Source organism: Pteropus vampyrus, unplaced genomic scaffold (assembly GCF_000151845.1).
Source record: "Pteropus vampyrus isolate Shadow unplaced genomic scaffold, Pvam_2.0 Scaffold193, whole genome shotgun sequence".
NCBI lineage: Eukaryota > Metazoa > Chordata > Mammalia > Chiroptera > Pteropodidae > Pteropus > Pteropus vampyrus.
The window spans coordinates 3,639,541-3,663,398 of NW_011888974.1; the positions used below are offsets into that span (position 1 = coordinate 3,639,541).

Genomic DNA, 23,858 nt, shown 5'->3' on the forward strand with positions numbered 1-23,858 from the left:
GTGTGTGTGTGTGTGTGTGTGTGTGTGTGTGTGTGTAGACATGTTTATAATTCTCTTGGGTATATGCCTGGGAGTAGAATTGATGGATAATATGGTAGTTCTATGTTTAACTTTTTGAGGAACTGCCAAGCTCTTTTTCATAATCACATATATTTTTACACTGAAGAAATACTATTTAAAAAAATTGAAATCTACTTACCCACAAAGGAGAAAAAGCAGGAATCATATCACTCAGAAGTAACATAATTTAGAGAATTTGAGTAAATATGGTGGTACACTTGCATTTTCTTCTTCTCTCTCCTGAAATCCCAAACTAAAATGATAGTGATATATTTTATTTTAAGTTGTAAACACTTATGGGCAAAGAAGGCAGAAAGGAGAAAATAATAAAATGTTTCGAAGTTGAAAAGCAGATGGATAATGGTTACTGATGATATACAGAAGACCAAAAAAGACCTAAGCCAGCAATAGGGGGGCCCAGTAGAAAGCTGATTGACCTCAGAGAACCCCAGAAAAACTAAAATATTAGACATACCAGGTATCCCTGAAAGTGGGAGTGCAGATGGGGATGAACAAAGAGATCAGATAAAAGTTTATAAAAAATTTGGACACCCATGTTCATAGCATCATTATTCACAATAGCCAAAAGGTGAAGCAACCAAATTCATTGACGGATAATGGGTAAACAAAATGTTTTGCATACAAACAACTGAATATTATTTAGCCTTAAAAAGGATGGAAATTCCAACACCTGCTACAACATGGACAAACCTTGAGGACATTATGCTAAGTGAAGTAAGCTGATCACAAAAAAAACAAATACTTTATGATTCTACTGATATGAGGTACCTAGAGTAGTCAAATAGGGATGGAAAGTAGAATGGTAGTTTCAAGGGGCTAAGGGAGGGAGAATGGAAATAGAGTTTCAGTTTTGCAAGACGAAGAGTTCCAGAGATTGGTTGCACAACAGCGTGAATGTACTTGACACTACTGAACTATAAGCTTAAAGATGGTTAAGATGATACATTTTATGTTAAGTGTATTTTACTACAATTAAAATAAAGTTGATAAACAGATTCTCAGTTCCCCTTCCCCATCTTGAACAAGATGACAGTCCCTCCTCCATTCCAGGCTGAAGATACTGACTTTCTAGAGAGGTTAAACAAAAGGAACTCTTGGCCAGCAGATGTAACACAGCTGAGGGCAGGGGCTTAACAGGACAAGAGAGATCTCCGGTCAGCCTCACTCCTTTCCCTCACTTTTCTAAGTTCTGGAAACCAGGATGATGACCTCCTCTTCCTCCATCCTTTGATGATTGGTGGAGTCCTCTCTGGAGTAATGAACTAGCTCAAGAGAAAGACCTTTGAATATTGGTACATAAATAGAGAACTGAAGGTCACACCAACCTTTGACATGACAGATAGAAACCAAAGCAAAAAAGAGAAAAAATGACCTTGGAAGAAGCAGGAGCAGAACAGAAAAAAATCTTAAAAAGAACAAATTAATATTGTTAGTTGTTGGATAGATAAGATTAGCTATTTCATCCTTGAAGCAAGTACAAAAGACCATAAAAAGGAACATTCAGAGAATAAAAAAAGGCTCTTAAAAATTAAAAATATAGTATTGAAATGAAAAACTTAGTAGAGGGGTTGGAAAGTAAAGGTGAAAAAAACCTCCTGGATAGTAGAACTAATGACAAAGATACAAAAATAAGAGAAAGAAAATAACACAATTCAAAAATTTATTTAGGAGGTTGATCCAACATCCAAAAACATTAGTTTTATAAAGAGAAAACTAGATGGGAAAAAATTTTTCAAAAAATAACTCTAGAAATATTGCCAGAATTGAAGAAATTAAATTTCTAGGTGGAAAGGCCCCATATGTATTTAATATAATGAATTAAACTCATATATAAAACAAATAATCTTGAAATTTCAGAACACAGAAGCCAAAGCAAAGAATTTTCCAGTTTACAGAGAGAAATAACAGGGAATCAGAAAGACCTCAGACTTCTTAACAACATCATTGAAAACTAGAAGACAGTAAAGCAGTACCTTCAAAATTCTGAGGAAAGATGATTGCAAACCTAGAATTCTGTACCTAGCCAAACTATCAATCCTGTTAAGGTAAAAGACATTTTCAGGTATATGAAGTCTCAAAAAAAAGTTATCTCCCAAGTGTGCTTTCACAGGAAGCCATTGGAGAATAGGCTCCAATAAAATAAGGAACTAATACAAGAGAGAAGAAACCTGAAACTCCAGTACAGGAGTAGGGGAGAGAAGTGAAAGGTATCCCAGGATGATAGCTGTGTCACAGTTTATAGTAAGCAATTTAAGGTGTAAAAGGGGAATGAGGGGCTGCAGGACAGATGTCGCCAAGAAAAAAATTAGGCAGATCGATCAACTGAGGGGATTGAATTTCTGATAGATATCTGGAAAACTAGACCACATGGCTCAGCTATAAATAATATTTATTATTATTATTATTATTATTATTATTATTATTATTATTATTAGCATTCTACTGACCCAAAATTAGGATATAGCTGTATTGGGAAAATGGGGGAAAGGGGAGTTGTGTGTGGGGGCGGAAGTGTAAAAATTAAATCCTCACTTTCTATTTAAATAAATCATATCTAAAACTGAAAAAAAATCAAGAAGTAACTACATAAGCATGTTATTTAGAAACTTGGAGGTACCTACCATAAGAAATGGCTGAGAGACTTGAGAACATTGAATTTGAGCAATGGGTCGAGAGTGTAATGAGGTGGGTTTGCTTTTCTTCATGATTAGCCTTAGTATTTGACTTTTAAAATGATGTACATGTCTAACTTGATAAAAATAAAAACAAATTAATTAATTAAATAGATAAAAGGCTAGGGGAAGGATAAAGTGGAAAAGAGATTTAGGTGGAGTGATAGAACATTCTGATCTTTCTCATTTTAAATTAGGGGCAGGGCACATCAAACAATTTAATATGTGCAATGAAAAACATAGGATATAATGAGGATTTATATGGGACCAATTATAGAGCAAAGATAGGGAGAGACAGATGATGAGAGAGTGTGTGATAGAGAAATAAAGAAAGGAAGGAAGGGGAGGGACAGAAAGAAACAAATGCCAAGACACAGAAAGATAGATGGAGACACAGAAAGACATACCCAGGCACACATACACAAAGTGAGAAATGTGGAGTGATATAACAGGAAGAAATCCACAAGTACGCTCTGTCTTAAGTAAGGACAGAGACTCAAATGTTCACAGATAACATCTCAAAGTTTTGTTAAATAGCACAGAATGAGATTATTCCCACTAAACACTCCTCTCACCACCACCATGAAATGAACTCTCCTCTACTTTCAAGACTCAGCTAAAATCTCCCCTCTTCTGGGGAGCATTCCAGGACACACCAGTTTGGAGCCATTACTCTGTCTCCTCAACTTCTAGAAAAAGAATGTCTTATTTTTCCACTCATTTGAAAAAAAACAATCATAGATGGCTTTGTGACATTCTTACATAGCTATATTATGCTGTTGCTGTTTCTTGAACTTCTGTTTAGCTTTCCAATGTTCATATATTGCCCTTCAACTAGGTTATGGGTGCATTGGGGACAGAGGAACAAAGCCTTACTCACTGAAGAATATTTCATGGGCAAAGCTTCCAGGGAGGCTCTGGATTTGAATTCCTTCTCTGCTGTTCACTTGCTATGTGACTTTGGGCAAGTTATTTGACGTCTCTGTGTATCAGAGTCCTTATTTGTAAAGCAGAGATACTATCGGGTTGAAATATATAAAACTGCCAATTTTCTACCATATTTGCCTGACAAAAATGGCAATTTTATATGGTTCAATGAAATAAAACTGCTGCCTTTTAGGTAGTATGAGGATTATATTCAGTGCTTGCACTGCAAGCAAGCACCATCCTGCTGTGTGAAAAGTGGACTGTGTAGAAAGCCACTCAGACCTTGTGGAACAAAAGCAACACACTTGAAATGCAGGATAACCAAACAGAAAGAGCCTGGCCCTAGATATACTGGAGGCTTCAGATCTGCTATGGACTGCTTATGTCTAGACACTTTTATATAAGCAAAAAATAACCTTCCACTTAGGTTAAACTACTGCTGTTTGGGTCTGTTCTGAAGCAGTTAAACTGATATCTTAATGAATGAAGGGTGTGTATGAGAGAGAAAGACATCAGATATTTCTATGAGGAGATTTCTGCTTTGAGAGACCGGATGTGATGCCATTGACTGAGAAGAGCAGTCTAAGACATGGTGGGTAGTTGGAAGGAAGATAATGAGTCCAGTTGTGAACACGTTGTCTTTGAGGTGAGCCTAGGGGAAACCAACCTGTTCTTCTGAAGCCCAGGAGAGAGGATGAGGCTGGAAATACTGGTTTGGGAATCACATGTGTATAAATGCTTATCGTAACTTTGGAGATGTGATCGTCTTGGGAAGACATGTAGATACAGAAAAAAGGACTCTATTAGCCAAGTGTCATGAAATGGTAAGGATACTAATGATCATGATTATTATTACCACTGATGAAGCACTTCACCATATGCCAGGCAGTTTCCGTGCAAAATACTTGAAGTATGTCATTGTTTGTATCATCAGGATAACCTCTTTGATAGATATTAATCCAATTTACTGATGAGAAACTGATGCTTGGTAGATGACAGAACTGGAATTTGAACCCAGTTCTGATCAATTTCAAAGTCCACATTTATAATCATAATTCCATAAATCTAAAATCATTTTTAAAAACTTATGGAAGTAGGTATACGGAGTTGCCAAAACTCATCAAACTGTAGACTTAAAATGGATACATTTTATTGTAAGTAAATTATACCTCAATAAAGCTGATTTGAAAAAGCAGAAATGTGATTTCAGAGCTTCCATTGTGCATGCATCAAGTATCAATCTCAGTTGTTAACAGGAGATAATATAAACTTAAAGTGCTAGCAAGTGACAAAGGTTGGCACTTAAGAAAAGTTTTGTGTAATTTTCCACCACAACCCAATCTGACTTAGAGAGATAAGAAGCGTTACTGGCACTCTTGAAAACATACAAAAACTTGTAGATTGAATAAAGCTGTTAGGTTTTATGATAGAAATCTAAAGGCATTTAACACATACTGAGTTAGAGTACATGTTAAGATACTCTAACTCAGTGTTTCTCAACCTCAAGACTCAAGGTTTCTCTGCCTCAACACTATTGACATATTAGACCAGGTGCTTCTTTGTTGTGAGTGGGAGGCTGTCCTATGTATCGTAGGATGTTTAGCAGCATTTCTCATCTCTACGTGCTAGATCCTAGGTTCTATCCTCAATTGTGACAACTAGTAATACTGCCAGAAGTCCCCTGGGGGGCAATATAACCTGCGAAGCATGCTCTAACACCAATTAGCACATCGCCTGGGTGGTAGAGCTTCCTCTTAAGCTGCTGTACCACTAGGGTCAGGGACTCATGTCCACTAACCAGGGTGCCTAGCATCCCTAGGTCACTTTCTGGATACTTGGGCTCATCCTACTCACCATTCTGGTAAGGACAGCTGCTGCTTGCCTCCTTGGCAGGGCACCTTCACTGCCACACCCCTTTCATCCTCTTCCTGCTCTGAGTCTAGTGGTTTTATACTGCTTCCTCTAGGAGCAATGGCTGGCCTCTCTGTTGTCCTCTTGTACCCTCCCCACCTCATACACTGTCAAGCCCAAGTGTTCTCCTCCTCCAAGGTATAATGAGCAGTGTGATCTGTTGGTGGGCAGAGGTAGTGCCCCTTCTGCAGAGGCTCCCTCTCTCTCTTTCAGGATGGCGAAAGAAGGAAAATCCTCATTCTACCATAGGAGAGGTAGGCTGGGAGCAGGTCTCTTTCAGGACAATGATGAGCATGCCAAGGTTGGGTCGGCAGTTTCCTACCTCACTTCTTAGGAAGGAGGTAGATAACCCCTACCCCAACTCCAGGAGGGAATTCTAGAAATAAACTCTCCCTTCTCAGATTTGCTTTGTTGTCAGAGGCCTGTCACACCTTGGGCAAAAGGGTTTGCCCCTATAAGAAATTTTTATAAGGAGCTGTCTTCTTTCCCTTACCTTAGGGCCTCATAGGTGAGAAAGGAGGAAAGAAAAACAAAGGAGAGGAGGGGAACTTTTCCTCATAGACCTTTTCTCTCACCCAGCCCCAATATCAACATGGGGGTGGGATGGAGGAAGTATTCTCCATTTTGTAGATTTCCATACCTCTAAGTAAACCAACCATGACAATTTTATGACCCAAATGCAAGGATACATTTTATGTTACTAAACAAGGTAAGTCACTTCAGATCTGGGCAGGGAAATAAATAATACTTACTTAAAATTGTCTCTCTAGTTTCTAATTTTTCCAAAAGGTTTCCCCTCATTACTCTGAAATTTCTGGAATGTGTACATCTCACCATCCCACCCATCCCTGGGCTTTAAAGCAGAAATGTCAAACACAATCAGCATTAAGGTCACAACTTGGTCAGTGGAAAATTTTTTTTAAGGTGGTGACACCATCTCTGTTGCTTCCGGCCTGTGGTTTCTGGCTCCTAGCCATTTGTGGTGGCAAAGATTGCCATTGGGTGGTAGTAGAGGCCAGTGGGTCATCCGGATGAGTCCCCAGTTAACATGCTTCTTGTTCCACCCAGGGGCATTTGGGAGGTGACAGAGGAGCAATGGAAGCTGGACCCTCAGAAATGGCTGCCACTCTGAAGGTGCATGCATTAGGGCACCTGGGTCTGAATAGCAAGTGATGAGAGGCTCTAATTCCCAGTACTTTTCCTAATAGTGAGGTACTTGTAAACCACAGAGGCACCTTGAGGAAGCAACCAAATATGTGCAGGGAGTGCGACATTCTACAGGACAACTGGTCCAATCTGTTCCACCAGTTAGAGTTATGGGAACAAAAGTAAAGATAATGTGTCAAATTTGAAGGGACAAAGAAACATAACAACCAGATGCATTGCATGGTTCTGGATAAACTCAGTCTGAAATTCATACGATGAAGTTTTACCCTCCAATGTTATGGCTTTGGAAGCAACACCTTTGGGCAGTGATTAGGTTTAGATGAGGTCATGAGGGTGGGGTCCCCATGATTAGTGTCCTCTTAAGAAAAGGAAGAATCAAATGCCAAGTATAATTGAAAAATTTAAAAAAAATTTTTAAAGAGTAAAACAATAAAAATAAAAAAAAATGTATTTAAATTGTAAAAAACAGGAAGAAAGGCCATGCTGCTCTCCATCCTCCCTCCTCTCTTCCACCCTTCCACCTCCTCCCCTATCCTCTCCCCTTCTCTCTTCCTCTCCATCCCTCTAGTATGTGAGGATACAGGTAGAAGGTAGCCATCCACAAGCCAGGAAGAGGGTTCTCCCCAGGGACTGAATCAACCTTGATCTTGAATTTCTGTCTCCAGAACTGTTAGAAATAAATGTCTGTTGTTTTAAGCCACCCAGTCTGTGGCATTTTGTTATGGCAACCTGAGCTAAGATGCCAGGACACTTTAGGGCACAATTAGAGAAATATATATATGACCTAGTATTAAATAAGATGAAAATCTATTGATATGGGGAGGTACAAACCAGTAACAGAGAAAAGTAGCTTTCAAAACAACGTGTGTAGGATGATCTCATTTTGTTAAAAACATAGAAAAAGTCCTGTAATGTTATACAGTAAGCTGTTAAATGGTAACATCTGGGTGGTGAAAATATGGTGCTTTATTTTATTTTTGCTTTTCAGTATTTGATAACTTTCTACATATGCACATATATATATATATTGATTTTTAAAAAATAAAAGGTTATTTTTAATTAGATAGTGTGTGCTGGGAAGGGCTTCCAAGATAATTTGCTCCCACCCCTCACTTTTCTCTAAAGAGGAAAATTTTTGACTCATCACGCTGACTTTAAAAAAACAGTACTTTTTATTGTGGAAAATTTCAAAGACTCAAGCACAGATCAAACACTCATCAGCATCAGCAGTGATCAACTCATTCATCTTCACCTCCCAGAACTTTCTCCCTTTCCATTTTATTTTGAAGTGAATCCCAGACCTCACATAATTTATCCCATTGATAGTTCAGTATCATCTCTTCAAAGACTCTAAAAAATACATAACCATAATACATTATCAGATCTAAAAATTTAACAATAATTCCTTATTATCATCAAATATCTAGTCAGTGGTCATATCAATTGTCTCATAAATTCAAGAAGTGAGCTTTTAAAAAGAATTTGTTTGATTGAATCAGGACTCAAATAAGGTCCATAGATTGCAATGGGTGATATGTATTTTTTAGTCTCTTAATCTACAGGTTCCTTTTCTATCTCTTTATTTTCCCTGGCAATATATATTGGTTGAAGAATCAGGTTGTTTGCTGAGGCATTTCCCATGGTCTCAGTTTTGCTGATGCATCCCCTGGTGTTCAATGCATTTCCCTCTCCTCTGTATTTCCTGTAAGTGGTAGAGCATCTACAGGCTTGATCATATTTCTAGGTTCAATTTTTTGAGGACTAGAACACTTCATAGGCAGTGGTGCATTCTTCTGTCAGGAGGCCCATCATATCTGGTTGTCTCTCATAATACGATATGTGATGATAGCTGCTGTTGTAACTCAATACCTGGATCCATTACTTCATGGTGATATTCCAATTCTAAAATTCTATTTTCATTTACTAGCTAGAATATTTGTATACAGAGAAACTCCTCTTCATCAACTATTTGATAAAGGTAGATAGATGCTTGATCCTTTCCCTTTACTTACTAGTTTTCATAATGATTCTCTAGCATCCTCCAAAGGTGAGAAACACTTTGTCATTGTGAATTTATGAATTTAGCTAGATTTGTCTTCAGCCCACGGCAGTTCTTATCTTTCTTGATGCTTGAATTATCCCATCCTTTGGCCTTTGGGAGCTCTTCAAGTTTGCTCCCAAATCTTTTGGAAGTGACCTTAGTAATCTTTGATAGAAATCTCCCTTCAGAGCTGAAATATGATCTCAACAGACAAAATGGGCCATGAGAAACAAGACAGGGTATAATTTCTGAGGTCTTACTTTTATCTCTCTTTTGATTCAAATGTGTTCCCTCCCCAGTGAGGGCCTCTCCCACCTTGCTCCTGTCTTCCTCTTGACTTGAATGCTCCAGAGCCCTCTCACCTCTGGCTGTGCTCTCTAGACTTCACTGCTTTGCTGGGGTTTCAAAAGATGGAAAGTCAGCATTGGAAGTGGCTTAGTGACTCCAACCTTCTTTAACACTTACCTATTTATTCCTCTTTTTAGAAAATAATATATGTAGTTTTCTGATTTCAGAATGAAGACATACACATAAAAATTCAAGCAACAGAAATTCATTTTTTAAGAAGTAAATTAAGCCCCACTCTTCTCAGACCTCAAAATAATCACCATCAACTATCTGGTGTAATTCTTTCTAGGACTACATAAAAATTTACAAATAAATAATTTTTCTAAAAATGCTTTTTCTACGTGTACTTTTTTGTAATTTCTTTGTTCACTTATTATGAACTGCTTCTTGTGTTTAGAACAGCTATATCTCCTGCATTCTATTTAACAGCTTCAGTTTTTCATTGTTACCATAAATTAGTCAGCGCCATCCTGATGAACTTTGGGGGTTGTTTCCAATTTTTCATTATTTCAAATGCTGCTGCAATTAGCACCCTTGTACATTTAGCTTTGCACACCTGTGTAACTATTTCCATAGGATAAATTCCTGGAAATTGAATTTGAGTCAAAACCATGCACATTTAAAATTTTAATAAATAGTATTAAACTGACCTCCAGAAAGGCTGTATTAATTTACATTTATACAATGAGTGCCTGTTTCCTGCACATACTTGCCAGATTGATGTTATTTTTTGTTTTGTCTGATAAATGGAAAATATTTTATTATTGCTTTATTTCGCATTACTTATTGTCCGGGTTGAACATGTTTATTGGTAATTTATGTTTCTTTGGTGAATTGTCTGTTCATGTCCTTTGTTCACATTCCTTTGGGTTGTTTTTTGTTTTTCTTATCAACTCACAAATCTTTCTTATATATTGTATTAATTGTTTTCATAATGTTAAAAATATTTTCCCAGTTTAATGTTTGTAGTTTGACTTGACCATATAGAAGTTTTGTGAATGAGATCGAACTTAAAAGTCTTTTGGTTTATTTGTTTCTGGTTTTCATGTCATTTTAGAAAGGCCTCCTCCATCCTAACGTTATGCTCATCTATTGTTCCCTTTTAATGTTTTGTTTTTCCACTTAGATCTTTTAGCATAATGAATGAAACAAAAATCCTGCTTCCCACACTCTCATGCCTGGCTAATTGTTCAAGAAACAGTTCTTGAATAACCTTTTCCCCACAATTAAAATACACTTTTATCATATATGTACTAAATTCTCATGTGCATTTGGGGCTATTTCTGGACTCTCTTCTAATGGATTGTACCAGTTATGTGCCAAGCCCCACACGCTGTGCTTTTATTTCAGCTTTCAATATTTGGTAGATCAGGCCCACCCATTACTCATCTGTTTCAGAATGTTCTGGTTTTTCTCATTATCATTCTGGATGAACTTTTGAATTATTTTGTCAACTTTCCCAAATTATCCTTTTGGGATTTAGAGACTGCATTGAATTTATGGATTTAGGGGAAACTGACATCGTTTATAGTATGGTCTTAGCTAAGAACAAGTCATGTCTTCCTGGTTTAAGTAACTCAAAGAACTTTAGTTTTATTGATTGACTGAATATAGAGCCTATATGTTTCTTGTTAAAGTTACTCCTAGATATTTCATGATTTTTGTTGACCTTTAGGATGTTTCCTTCCATTAATTTTCTAACTAATTATTAAAAAGCTACTGGAAATCCTGCCATTTTCCACAACATGGATGGACCTTGAGGATAAGTGAAATAAGGCAGACAGATAAAGACAAGTAGTATATGATCTCACTTATATGTGAAATCTAAAACTCATCACAACAAAAAAAATGAACTCACAGATATAGAGAATAGATTGGTGGTTGCTGGAGGGGCGGGAGACAAAATGGGTGAAGGTAGTCAAAAGGTACACACTTCCAGATGCAAGACAAATAAGTCCTGGTGATGTGATGTACATAGCATGGTGAATATAGTTCACACTGCTATATTATATGTTTGAAAGTTGCTAAGAGTAGATCTTAAAAGTTCTCATCACAAGAAAAAAATTATTAACTATGTGTAGTGATGGATGCTAACTAACTGACTGTGGTGATCATTTCACAATATATACATATATCATGTTGTACACCTAAAACTAATACAATGTTATATGTCAATTATATCTCAAAAAAAAAAAAATTTAAAAGCTATTCCTTGTTTATATTTTGCTCTTAATTCTTATCTCTATCCAAACTCTCTCTTATAGAGCTCAGCCTTGGCCTTGAGTACCATGTCTATGTTGATGACTTCTAATAACCACAGTTTTGTCAAGTCTCCCAAACTATCATCATCATCATTTTTATCTCTAACTTGTTTCCTAAATTTCAAAATTTCTCATACCACTGTTATAATTTTTTATATTCTGTATACCACCTGTACCATTATTTATTTTTCTTTAAACCAACTCATTAAAAATTAGCCTTATTTTGTGCAATAATATCCATGAAATAATAACTGATGTGCTGGTTATAATTTCTCTAATATGAATGAAAATAAATACCAGACTATTAAATTTTTTTAAAATGTCCATCTGCATACTGTTTAAAAAACATCTCTTGTATCATCCACCACATTCTTTTGAAACTGTTCTAGCTGGTCACAAACATTTCATGCTGAATATTCACCATTGCTTCAAAATTAATCGTTCTCTCTCAAAGTACTCTCAACCTCACTTTTTTTGCTCTGTCAAGGTGATCATTTCTCTAATCACATGAGCTCCAAACCAGGGCTTCGCAGATACCTATTCATTGTCCTTTGCCCTCCATTCTCTCAGACACTCTTTTATTCCTCCTCTCTGGTGATACATCACCTCCCAGAATTCCTCTGCATTTCCTCCCCAGGACAAGCATCTTGCTTTGAGTCCCATCTTTCTGAGCCAGCTTCGTCATGCTGAGTATTGTCCTCTGCATTATTTCAACACACTTCCTGCTCCCCACCCCCATCTTCTACTGTTCTACAAATGCACTGTGATTTGGGGAATTTCCCTCCTCCCCCTGCTCATCCAAATCTTACCTGTCCTTTTAGGCTCACTTTCCAGGAAACCTCAGATGATTCGAGCCCTCTCTCTTATTCCTGAAGCACTGTCTAGGGTCGGCTCGGGTAGCTCATCTCCCTGAGTAAACTATAGCTGCTTGCAGGCGGGCTTCAGTCTGAATATTCCTTCTGCATTGGCGCATTGCCAACCACACATCAGATGCTCCATAAATGCTTGCTGAGTTACTGCATGGTGGCATTTCCGAAGACTTACCTCAAACTCCTGTGCCTGTTACTTGCTACAGCCACTCAACCCTCCCTGCACAACCTTCAATTCCCACCAACCAAGAGCCAGAGGTAAAACAAAACAGGTAAGAAAGGTGTAGTGCACTGAAATTTAAGAAACCAGTTCTAGGATCGTTAGTCTTTTAATATATTATTCTGAAAAGAAAGGAATTAAAAAAAAGTTCCTGACATCTCTTCTGATTTTTTTAAATTTAAATAAATACCCAGCCCCACCCCCCACCCGCTAAAATTTCTCTCCTTCCCCTTCATCCCACCCATCCCTGGGGGCAGATCCTCACTCCAGAGCTAAAGAAGATGCCTGTTTCACAGCAGGTCATTCTCACTACCAAATTCTGGCGACTTGTAAGTACTGTAAATGAGTCTGCTGCCCTCAGCCTCCCTTCTGCTTCAGTCCACACTCCAAACCAATCCCTAGCTTTGAGGAGGGCTTGGATGGTGGGGCCTGTAGGCATTGGGGAGAGTGCAAAATTGGTTCCCATTAATTGCCTTCGATTCCCTACTCCCTGCTCAGGAGTAGGTGGGAGGACCCAGCATTGCCCTCCAGATTAAAATAAATAACAAAATAAATACGCCCTCCCCATTTCTCGACCCTATAAAAGAATTCCTGCACCTCTCACTCTCTAGTCCCTCTTCTTCAATTGACCCGCCCCCCTTCCTGCCTAACCCTTCCCTCCTCCCCCATGCTGACCTCTGGCTTGGCCTTTGCCCTCTCAGGAGGCGGGGTCTACCATGCTCAGTTGGGAGAACAGCGAGGGCCTTACTTCCAGCCTGAAGCAAAACTTCCTCCTCCCCAAATTTCTAGGGATGCTGCTGGCGCCCCCAAGCCCGACATGCCTGACAGACTCCCCGACTCCGGGGGTTAGGGAGGAGGGCAGGGGTTCTTCCTGACTCTCTCACTTGGTCCTTCAAGCGACCCTCTTTCAAGGCAAGTCTCCCAGAGAGCCCCGCCCCGCTCCCCAGTCCCGAGGCCCCGGCCTCCCGCCCTCCTCAGATGGCAGTGTCCCAGAGGACAGTGTGCTGCCGGCGGCAGGGCGGGGTGCCGGACTTGCGGGGCTCAGGCCCCCGCCGCCAGCTGGGGAGGATGGGCATGCTCTCTTGCTTGCAGAGGCCCCGGTCCGGGCGGTGGCGCGCCTTGATCTCCTTGCACACGCAGCGCTTGCGCTCGATGACCTCCAGCAGCTTGCCATCGCGCTCGCGGGCGGGCTGAGGCGGCAGGGGCAGAGGAAGCGGCAGTGCAGGGTGGGTCTGTTCCCCTTCCTCCCGCCGCCAGCCCAACGGGGGAGAAAGGAAGATGGGGGTAGTCAAGGACCTCAGAGTGACTGGGCCCTGTCCCCACTGCGGAGACCAGTGTCTTCCCCCAGAAACAAGTCCTCTCTTGCCCCTGGCTGGCGGCGCTGATGGGAGCAGAAATCCGGCCTTTGCAGCCTTTCCCCGGCTGTGCGCCCTGGGGGCAGGCTGAACCTTTCTCACCCTGAGGAAGGGTTGCCTTTTAAAAATTGTCTTCCCAGAGGGCAAGCCTTATTCTAAATGCAGAGGCGCACTCTTTGCCAGTGCAGGCCCTGCCTGGCTTGCCAGTCATAAGCAGCCCCTTTCCAAGATCCTCCCTGGATCCCCTCACTCTTTGCCAGGTTCCTGTTAGTTTGTGCCAGGCCCCAGCCCGACCTCTTGCCTTTCTTTCCACACCCAGGCCTCCTTCTCTATCTGCTCCTTCACAAATAAAACCCAACCTCATCTTCCTTCTCACCTGGCTCAGAACATCCCGCGGCTGGCTGCAGGGCCGGGGTGTGTGGAGCGAGGCCTGCCGGACTCCAGAAGTGGAGGCAGAGCGCCCCAGGCGGTAGCCTCCTGTGAAGTCTGAGGTGGAAAGAGGACCAAAGGGGCCTTCAGGTCTCTCCGCGCCCCCCCTCCGCTACCCGCCCAAATGCCCTGCCCTGAGGACAGCCCCTTCCAGGCTGCCCCCTACCTCTTCAGAGGAAAGGGGATGGAGATGTGGTGTTAGGATGTAGGTCTCAGGACATGGACCCTGGGAGATTCCCTCCAGCCCACCCCACCTATGTATAGGTGTGAGAGGGCAGGATGTCACCTCCATTTCGGTGGCAGGCTGGGAAGGTCTGGCAGGGGGTGGGCAACGCTGTGCGGCTCCCTCCTCGGTCCCCTCCATGGTGTATCCTGGCCAGCAGGCCCTCTGCCCCCTGGCTCCTCACTGGGATCCCTGATACCACAGGGCCCCTGTCCTCACGTTCCACCTTGCCTGGACCCTCGGCACTGCCATTCCAGGCCCGGGCACCATCTTCAACTTCTGCTGGGATGACAAGGAGAGCTCAGTGCCTGTATGTGGGAGGGGTCTTGCTGTCCCCCCAACTCCACACACACACACACGGTATGGATGGACCAAAAGTAACTGTCCCTTTGCTAGTCACAGCTGGGAAGGGTGGGACTCCCCCAGCTTGTACACACACAGGAGGGACACCAGTACTGCATTGCACCCATTGGTACCATCCCTGGGCTAAGAATTATAGGTATTGGCTACTTCTAAACCTTTTTCCCTTGTCAGAGGAGTCTCGCATACACCAGCTTTAGCTTCCAAGCCCCTCCAGCCCCCTATAAGGCTAGAATGACCACCCTTGGAAACAGACAAGGGGCACTATTCTCCAGGAGGAGGAGAATCCCAAATCCTAGCCAAGAAGTAGGTGGTGGTGCAGGGGGGTGGGGGGGTGGAGTTGGGGGGAAGGGCTGCCCATGAACTAAGCTCATCTGTGAGTAGGCCAGGCAGAGCATTGGGTTGCCAGGCAACTATAGGGGCCTCCCTCTCCTCTCCCTCCTGTCTGGATGGGTTGCCATGGTAACAGCTGGGAGGCAGCTGTGTTTAGCTCCTAGTGTGGCACACTCACAAACACACACCCCTGCAGCCCAGCTAAAGGAGGGGCAGGGAGTAGAGCAGGACGGGGTAAGAGGAAGAGGCTGCTCTAGGGGCCATATTCTAGACCTCCATCCTAAATCGTCCTGCCCCTCCAGCACACACATGGGGACCTCATCCTTTCAGACCACTACATGCCCCCTCCCTCTGATCTCCCCCAAACTTCCCAGTTCAGGACAATGGACCATGGCTTCCAAATAACCTCTCCAAGGCCTCCCCCAAATCACCACGAATATCCCCATTCCTCCCCAACCCCCCTCACTCACTGTCCAGTTCTTTTGCTTTCCTCCCTCCATACAGGACCTTCCTCTGCAGAGCCCAGCTTGCCCCAAATGTCGAGGCACCCATCTCCTCTTCTTCCTCTTCTGGTGTCCCCGCACTGGCGATGACGTGAGCACAGGAGATACTGGCAAAGGCACCTCCATCGGTCCCCTGCTCCTGCAGCTGGATCTTGACCATGGGGGATGGGGCCCCCATTCCACAGCCCTTATTCAGCACCCCCCCAGCCTTGAGGCTCTCATAGGCAGGGGGTCTCTTGAGCCCAGCTGCGGAAGCTGGGTAGGTCCAGAGTGGGGTCAGGGGGCCTGCAGTTGGGTCCGGAAGGCTGTGTGGGGAGGCCAGGCAGCTGCGGTGATGGAGAACTCCAGCTGCTGTGCCCATAGCCCCACTGTGGGGGCTGGACTTCCCTGGCACAGGGGACCTCGAGTTGGTGCACAGCATCCCATGGAGGACTGAGATCTCCTTCTCCGTCTTCGGCTCCCCAGTACCCAGGGGCGGCCCAGCTGGCAGGACGGAGTGCGTGGTCACCTTGACTGCTGAGTACACCATGGTGTAAGACACAGCCTTGTCCTTGGTGGGGCCGGGGAGCAAGGTTGCCGGGGCAGAAGGGGCTGCCGGCGCCCCTGCCGCCTTGGGGCAGATCATGCTGTGGGAGTTGGGGAGCTCCCGCTCTCCCCGGGACTGGCCAGAGCCCTGGGGTGGCAGCGGTGTCGAGTGGCTCCGGGCCCGGCCTGAGGGTCCCAGCAGCAGCAGGTTGGCAGCAGAAGTTGGAGGCGGTAGAGGAGGTGTCTCCCGCTCCCGGGCAGGCACTTGGGGAGCCGGGGTGGAGCCTGCTGGCTCCTTGGAGTGGCAGAGGACCGGTAGCCTTGAGACCCCATCGCCAGGGGTTCGGGAAGCAGACTTGGCTTGGGGGAAGGCCAGGAGCGGAGGACGGTGCTGGAGGAGGTTGGGGAAGGGTGGCGGGATTTCACAAGGAGCAGTCTTGGTGGGCGTCCCGTCCCTCCGGCCTGGGAGGGCTGAGGATGGTCGGCGGTGGGTGTGGGCCTGGAGGGCATGAGGCTGATGTGGCAAGGATGTGGTGTTCAGTGGAGGGGTCTCATTGGCCCGGCCTTCCCCTGCCTCCTCAGGCAGTGGGTACTTCATCTCTTCATATATGGCCTCACTCTCTTCCGAGTCCGAGTCAGCACCAGCTGGAGGGGTTGGGCCCCCACCCCCAAGAGTGGGCCCAGTCAGGCTCCCTCCACTTCGCCCTCCTCCCCTGAAGACATCCCCCACCATCTCAATGTACACTGGCTCTTCTTCCTGGGCACCCACCTCAGGGTCCCCAGTGATGCAGGACCCCCGACTGAGGCGCTGAAGGGGCAGGTTCCCCCCTCGAGGAGAGGGGGCTGGAGGGCAGGACTCATCGAAAGAGACAGAGAGCTGGGTATTGGGGCTTCGCCTGGGCTTCTGTGGAGGAACCTTCCGGATGGACTCTCGGCCCTCTGGGGCTGGCTTTTGTGAGCCTGGGAAGGATGGGAAAGAGAAAAATAAACTGGAGTCTTGGGGAAGGGAATGAGGAGACCCTCTCTGACCTTTTCACCCATTTGCAAGGATACATCTGCCTCTTCATTTTGCTCACATCTCTCAACTTACAGCTTCAGTGGGTTCCTATCCTACTAGTCAGGCTTCAGTCCTTCTAATTAATTCAGAATCTGCAGCTCACACCTTATAGTCCCTCCCACTGTCCAAGGACATGACCGACACCCCTTTTCCAAGACTGGACTTTTCAGGGTGCATTCCCTGCCCTTGAATAATTCATCTCAAGCCTTTCCAAAATGAAACCCCCCATTCCCTCTGAGAATGGAACCTTCCATTTCCTTGGTTCTTCCCTGAATGAACCCTCTTGGGCCTCCCCTGGACTAGAATGGATTCTCTCAGCTCCCAGCTTCCTCTGCAGAGGGATGGGGTGTCTCACCTGCTTTCTTGCTAGGGGGCATCTCTGCCCCTGACCCTGCCATGCTGAGCTTGGTGCTGGGGTGTCTCCGAGGCTTGGCTGGGGGTCTTCGGGTGCTGCTGTCCTCGGTGAGACCTCCACCGCCTCCCCCAGGCCCACCTCCCACACTGTCCATGCTGCCCACCGAATGGCAGGAGAGGGAGCGTGGGGCCATGGCGCTGCGGCAGGGGTGGGGGGTGTGCTCCTGGGAGGCAGGCATTGTCATGAAGCCCATCCTGAGGGAGCGGCGCAGTGAGGCGATATCCCGCACTCGAACTCCAGGCCCCGGACCAGCCCCAGGCCCCACCGGGCCTCCGGGAGCCACTTCCTTACTGGAGCTGAGAAGAGAAGGTCAAGATGGAGCAGAGGTTGGATCTCAGGCCTGGGCCTCCCCCTTCTCCACCTCAAGAGGGGTTTGCAACTTTGTGGCCTCCCAGGGAAGAAGGGGGCCTGAGACAGGGATGGGTTGGGGGAAGCCTGATGGTCCAAGCCACTGAAGTAGAAGCTTCAGGCAGAATCTCTACCTTTTAAAAAAGGCAATGGGGGTAGGGATGAGAGGAGGGGTGAGTATGTGTGCAGGGGAGCATCCTGGAGAGCTGGCTGATCCCAGCTTGGGCATATCTGCCACATGGCACATGTGTGAACAGCTTCATACACAGGCAGAGAGATGCAAACTGATGCAGCACAGCTCTGCCTGGCTTCCACATCTGCCCCAACAGCTCCGTTCCTTTTCACTTTCACATTGGCCTACACCTGGCCTCTGGCCTCCCCCATGTCCAGTTACTGCAGCCTACTACACTCCATACCACACCACGCTTCCTCTCCAGATACTGGCTGTACCGCAGCATCGCCAGAGCAGCCTCCCCCAACTGATCCTTTTTCCTCCTTTGGTCTCTCTCTCTCCCCCTCAGTGTTGTCCTATCTCTCTGCCGCCCTCCCAGGCTCACTCCCATTCCCTTCCACTGTCCCTGAGCTTCTGAGTAAAGGGTGGGTGGCTGGCAGGAAAGAGGAAAGAGCTGCTGTGGGGTGGGCTTTCATTAAGGCCCCATCTAACTAACCCTTCATTAGAGAGAGATCGCTGCAGTGATAGCTCTGATTAATCTAATTAACAACAAGAATTAAACTCCACAGTTGCAGGGAGGTGGCTCTGACTCAGGCTCCAAGAGGCTGTGCAGTCAATGGGAGTGAAGAGGAGAAGGAAGCAAGAAGGGAGAGGCCAGGCCCCAGGTCTCTGGGAGGGCAAGGAGAGAGGGCAAGCAGGGAGGGGTCCCCAGCACTGGTTCTTCTGCAGAGCCCACTGCATGTCTCCCACCACACACACATAACTCTGTCACTTGGCTGCTCTCCTCCCCAAGCAGAGGAGGCTGAGAGGGGGCCAAATGGATCTTCCCTGGTGCCCCTCAAATGACCCTGTCCCTGGATCATGAGGGCAGCAGGGTCTGCCCCTTCCAAGGTCAGGTGACAGGGGAGGAAGGAGCCAGCCCCAAACCGACAGAGAGGAGAAGACCACAGGCCAGAAGTGAGTCAGGAAGGAGTGACTCGTGCCTCTGGGGATGGAGTAGAGCCAACAAGGTGCCCTGAACTGGAAGCCCCCCAAGAGGCCATAACAGGGGCTGAGCCAGGAGCAGGGTGGGGACAGGGTGGGTGCCATTCCAGCAATTCTGTACTGAGTACAGACTCTTGAGATCAGACTGATGACCAGGCTGTTGGACCCAGAAAAGGCAGAAGGGATGTGGCTCAGCAAGGGGGAGGCAGAGGTGGGCAGGTGAGGGAGCAGTCCAGGACACAACCTTACCTCCTCTTGGTCTCCTCCTCCTTGTGCTGCCTCCACTCCAGCTTGGTTTTTCGGTAGAGGAGGTTCATGTCGTGGGGCAGGAGGTGGGGGCTGGGGGGCCCTGCTCAATGCTGCCAGGCCCGGGGGGCGACCCTCCCTGGGTCCCGGATCCACTTGTGGTGGGGAGATGGGAAGAAAAAAAGAAAGATGTGGGACGGGTGGGGGCCAAGAATGAATGAGAGAGACAGAAAGGAACAGAGACATGACTCGGGGCCTCAGAGAGAGGTAAAAAGATAGAAGTACAGAAAACCCAACACTGCCTCTGGAACCCACAGACAAATAGACACGGACATGTGTACACAGAGTCACACATCCTGATATAGGTGTTCAGAGCCAAAATTACACACTCTGGAGAGATCAGATGAATACAGATTTCCATCCTGTAAATACATCTTGATCCACAGACAGGACCCATAAACATACATTCAAACACACAAACCACAGGGCCGTAGACCCATATCTACAAACAGAGGACTAGACACATAGATCGACGTAGGTAAACACAACCTAGAAATAGGCAGACATAAACAGACATAAACACCTGACACACCCACAGCACACACAGACCTCCAGACAGACAAATAGGCTGCATGGAACTGGACATACCAACAGACAAGGAGTTATGCCTGGGCCTACTTGTGTACATTGCACCCCATTGGAAAAGGGGGAACAGTCAGACTCCTCACTCCCTCTTGGGCCTTGAGGCTGGAGGGTGTCATGAGGGCAGGGCAGGAATATTGGAGAAAGGGTGGGAGCACTCTGAGTTGGGCATCTACAATAATACCATCCAAATATTTCCATCCCCCGCTGTCTTCCCTTCCAGTTCTTCGTCTGGCCCCGGCTTCTGTCCACCCCTCTTCCTGTGCCCTGGCCCCTCAGCGATGTTCTCTGCCTCTCTCTCTGATGGCCCGAATCACCTTCTTCCTCCTCCAGGATCTGAGACTCCCGGCTACCCTCTTCCAGTCCCCGCCCCTCAATCCCACCTGGGGGTCTCCAACCTGGTCCCATAGCTACCTTCTGAGCAGCGGCCTCCATACCTGCTCTGGTCTCCCTTCCCCCAAACACACTATCCTGCGATTCAGCCTCACCTCTCCTCCCAGGCGCCCCTCCTCACTGCCTGTCCTCTCCCTTCCATGTTTGTTCCAAACCTGGCCAGCTCCATCTCCCTCTCCCTCCCAGGGCCCCAGGCTCCCGGACAACCCTCCCCTTCCCCTTGTCCCGCTACCCTGGGTTTCTCTTTCTCTCGCCCCGCCAATCTTCCCTTCCCCTGGTTCCCCCATGCCACTTCCTCGCACCAAGCCTCCCCAATTTCTACATCACCGTACCTGGCCTGCCGGACGCCGGCCCCCCCATGCCGGGCTCCGCCCGGAGCAGGAGGAGGGAGGAGAGACAGAGGGAGACCGGGGGAAGCCGAGCGGGCCCTGCCGCAGAGACAGCCCCGCCTCCGGGTCCGCCCCCAGACCCGCCCCCGGCCCCAAACCCACCCTTCCACACCCTTCAAGGACGGAGCCCGAGCGGCCGCACCGCGCGGCGCTGCAAGCCTGGGGTGGGGGTCACGGGGGCCGCGGAGTACATGAGGGAACTCGGAGAAGGATAGTGGGGCTCAGGGGACCCGGTGTCAGCCCGCCCTCACTTTGGGGCATCCACTTCTCGCCACCTCTCGCCCCCTGCTGGGCCGGGCGATGCTGGGTTCAGTGTCCAAGGCACTGGCCGAGTGAAGCGGGGCGCAGCGCGCAGCAGCGCCCCCCAGCGTCAGCCCGAGGCCTGCACCCGCGTGCATCCCGCGTGCGCCAGGCGCTCCCGGGCTGCGCACCCCGCGTGGGCCCGGACGAGGCTGCGGCTGCTGGGCCCAGAATGCAGTGAGGCGACGAGGCCGGCAGGGGGGGCCGCTTTCCGGGCCGAAGGGAGCTGAGAGTCTGGAGCCTGATTATCTGTGTCTCTGCCCAGCAGGGGGCGTGCGCCCTTGGCCGCGCCCCATCTTCCCACCGCCCCCCAGGTGTGGGGAGGGCACCGGAGCTTGTTCTCTTGGTACTGGTGGCCTACCTATCCCTGCAGTTTCCCAGGGGCCTGGACCTTGTTTCAACGCTTGGCTCAAAGTCTTACGCGTGTCCGCCCCCGAGGCCCAAGTCATCCTTACCATAACCTCTGACTCCGGGGCGGTGCGGGTCAGGACCTCGGCACTCTGGGTTGGTCTCTGCGACCTTCGTGGCCACAGCCTGGGTGCGGCCTCTGCGATCGTTGAGAAATGCGACCTAGCCCTCTTCCCTCCATCACCTTTCTCATCTGCTCCCAGAGAAATTTCTCCCTCAGAATTACATTTGGTGCATTTTAGCTGCAAGAAAACCTCGCTTCTACCCTTAACTGGCTGAAAAATGGACCCCCCAAAGATACCCATGCCCTAATCTCTGGAACCTTTATATGGCAGTCTTTGCAGATGTGCTGTGTGGCTTTGGGTAAACATCGCAAGCTCTCTGAGAGATGCCTCATCTCATACCTACCTCAGTAATGTTGGGGGTAGTAAAGTAATGAATACAACGTGGTTTGTAAGTGGAAGAGGCCCCATTAATTAAAGGCTATTATAAATGCTCCCGGGAGAAGTAACACATTAAAACACTAACAGTCCTTTCACTTTTACACCTTAGTGTGAATGAGTTTTTACTTATTGATTCAACACACTTTTCCTTAGAGCCCAACAATGTCCCAGGGAGGAGTCCAAGATGATGCAAAATGTCTGAGGGGTGGGAAGGGGAGGGTCCAAGGATAGGTTTTGAATAGTTTGTAACTAGTTGGCGCTGCAGGAAGGAGAATCTGGGGGCGGAGCAGCAGTGATGTGTTCTGAATAATGCCAGAGGGAAGAGAGTTGAGGGGTGTGTGTGTGTGTGTGTGTGTGTGTGTGTGTGTGTGTGTGTGTGTCTGCTTCCTGGACCCCTCAGGACTTGGGTGGCCTCAGGACCTGCAGCCATTGTTATCATGAAGAGAGAGAGGTAGGTGTGCAAATGCATTTTAACGAAGAGGGATAAAGGGTAAACATAAACGAGGGGGCAAGGGGCTTTGCATCATTTCATTTTTGCCTAATCCTAAAGATTAGTTAAAAATTTCCATTAGCTAAAGCTGAGGAAGGAGGGATGTATTAGACAGCTCAGTGCTAGTTTCATTGCCATCAAATACTAGCTTTGAGATTGGCAAGTAACTGAATTCCTTTGAGCCTCAGTTTCCTTAGCAGAAACACTGAAGCTCAAAACTCACCCCATTTTTGCCCAGGGCTGTTCTGAGAATCCACAAGATAATTATGAGAAGTGGACAAATATAGGGACTTTTTCATATACTCGAGAATAGTTCTAGTTGATCAAAATTAATTAGAATCCTTTTTTTTTTTTCTGAACCCAGGAGTGAAGGCAGAGGTGGCTTTTGCTAAAATAATTCCTTTCAGAATGTTGATTGGGGTGCCAAAAAAGAGACAATGGGAGTTGGAGGTTTATTCTTTGAAGCCAAGCATATTGTCAGCCCTTTATGAGTGTGTGTGTATTCTCCATAGCGAGCAAAGAATGGGATGAGACAGGTGAGGAGTGGGAGAGGAGTATATGATTGGTGCCAGTGGTTCGTCCTTAGGTGCATCTGTGTGAGTGCATGCAGATTGTGGGTACATGCATGTGTGATGTCATTTTCTGTATGGGGGCCAGACACACCTGAGTGTGTGGAATGCCTTTGCTCTACCACTGACAGCTTTTCTGAACCTCCTGGGTCTCTACACATCTAAGAAGGGGAATAATATGATGTCTGAGATTTGATTCAAATACTGCAGCACAGTACAACAGAAGATATTGAAGGTATAGATGAAACAAGATTGGCTGGGAGTTGATAATTGTTGAAACTGCGTAATGGATATCTGGGTGTCCATTATATCATTCTCTCTACTGCATGTTTGAAAACTGTCATAATAATCCACTTTTTAAAAATAGAAACAGGAGAATAATAGTACCTTCCTCATACAGTGATTGTGAAAACCAGCGAAGATATAGCAATAACAGCTGCAGCTGCAGCATAACATTTACTGGGTACTTACTGGGGTGGCAGTTACCAGTAGTGCTCTTGGTCAGTTCCTTCCTACTCTTCTGTGTGTCTGCGGGCCAATGGCGGTAAGTGCCTACAAGTAAGGCAGGCTCCTCCCCTTTCTCTCCGCCCTCCACAGCCCCTCCCTCCGGGGAAGAGCTGGGCTGGGGCAGTGCAGGTGTGGGGTTAAGGGAGCCTGGTCGTGGCCTCAGGAGCAGTAGGAGCAGCAGCGGCAACTGCACCAGCAGCGGCGGTGGCAGGCCTGGCCCCGCGCCAGCTGGCAGGGAGCCCCAGGAGGGAGAGAGGGCGGAGGAAGGGG

General features: G+C 46.7%; 1 protein-coding gene across 6 annotated transcripts; it reads right to left on the reverse strand.

The window, feature by feature from the left end:
* Window positions 1-12,590: 12,590 nt before the first annotated feature.
* NYAP1 (neuronal tyrosine phosphorylated phosphoinositide-3-kinase adaptor 1) lies at window positions 12,591-23,856 on the reverse strand. 6 transcript variants are annotated; one of them, XM_011371648.1, is made up of 7 exons: window positions 20,815-20,946; window positions 19,451-19,602; window positions 17,638-17,993; window positions 15,668-17,185; window positions 14,568-14,783; window positions 14,229-14,338; window positions 12,591-13,729 (listed from the first exon to the last, which is right to left on the reverse strand). In XM_011371648.1, exons 2-7 carry the CDS (start codon window positions 19,516-19,518, stop codon window positions 13,472-13,474), a joined length of 2,526 nt encoding a protein of 841 aa, XP_011369950.1. In that variant the 5' UTR covers window positions 19,519-19,602; window positions 20,815-20,946; the 3' UTR covers window positions 12,591-13,471. The 6 variants fall into 6 exon arrangements, with proteins under 6 accessions (XP_011369950.1, XP_023393253.1, XP_023393254.1 ...); XM_023537485.1 differs by lacking the exon at window positions 20,815-20,946 and adding an exon at window positions 23,553-23,856 and having other exon boundaries at window positions 12,703-13,741; window positions 14,568-14,786; XM_023537486.1 differs by having other exon boundaries at window positions 12,703-13,741.
* Window positions 23,857-23,858: the final 2 nt, after the last annotated feature.

Excerpts from the sequence above, each read along its gene's own strand:
- NYAP1 (XM_023537485.1), bottom strand. The coding sequence starts at position 19,518 with ATGAACCTCCTCTACCGAAAAACCAAGCTGGAGTGGAGGCAGCACAAG. Across the intron at positions 17,186-17,637 it reads GCCCCCTAGCAAGAAAGCAG|GCTCACAAAAGCCAGCCCCA; the intron begins GTGAGACACCCC and ends CATCCTTCCCAG. Across the intron at positions 14,787-15,667 it reads GAAAGCAAAAGAACTGGACA|CAGAAGTTGAAGATGGTGCC; the intron begins GTGAGTGAGGGG and ends TTGTCATCCCAG.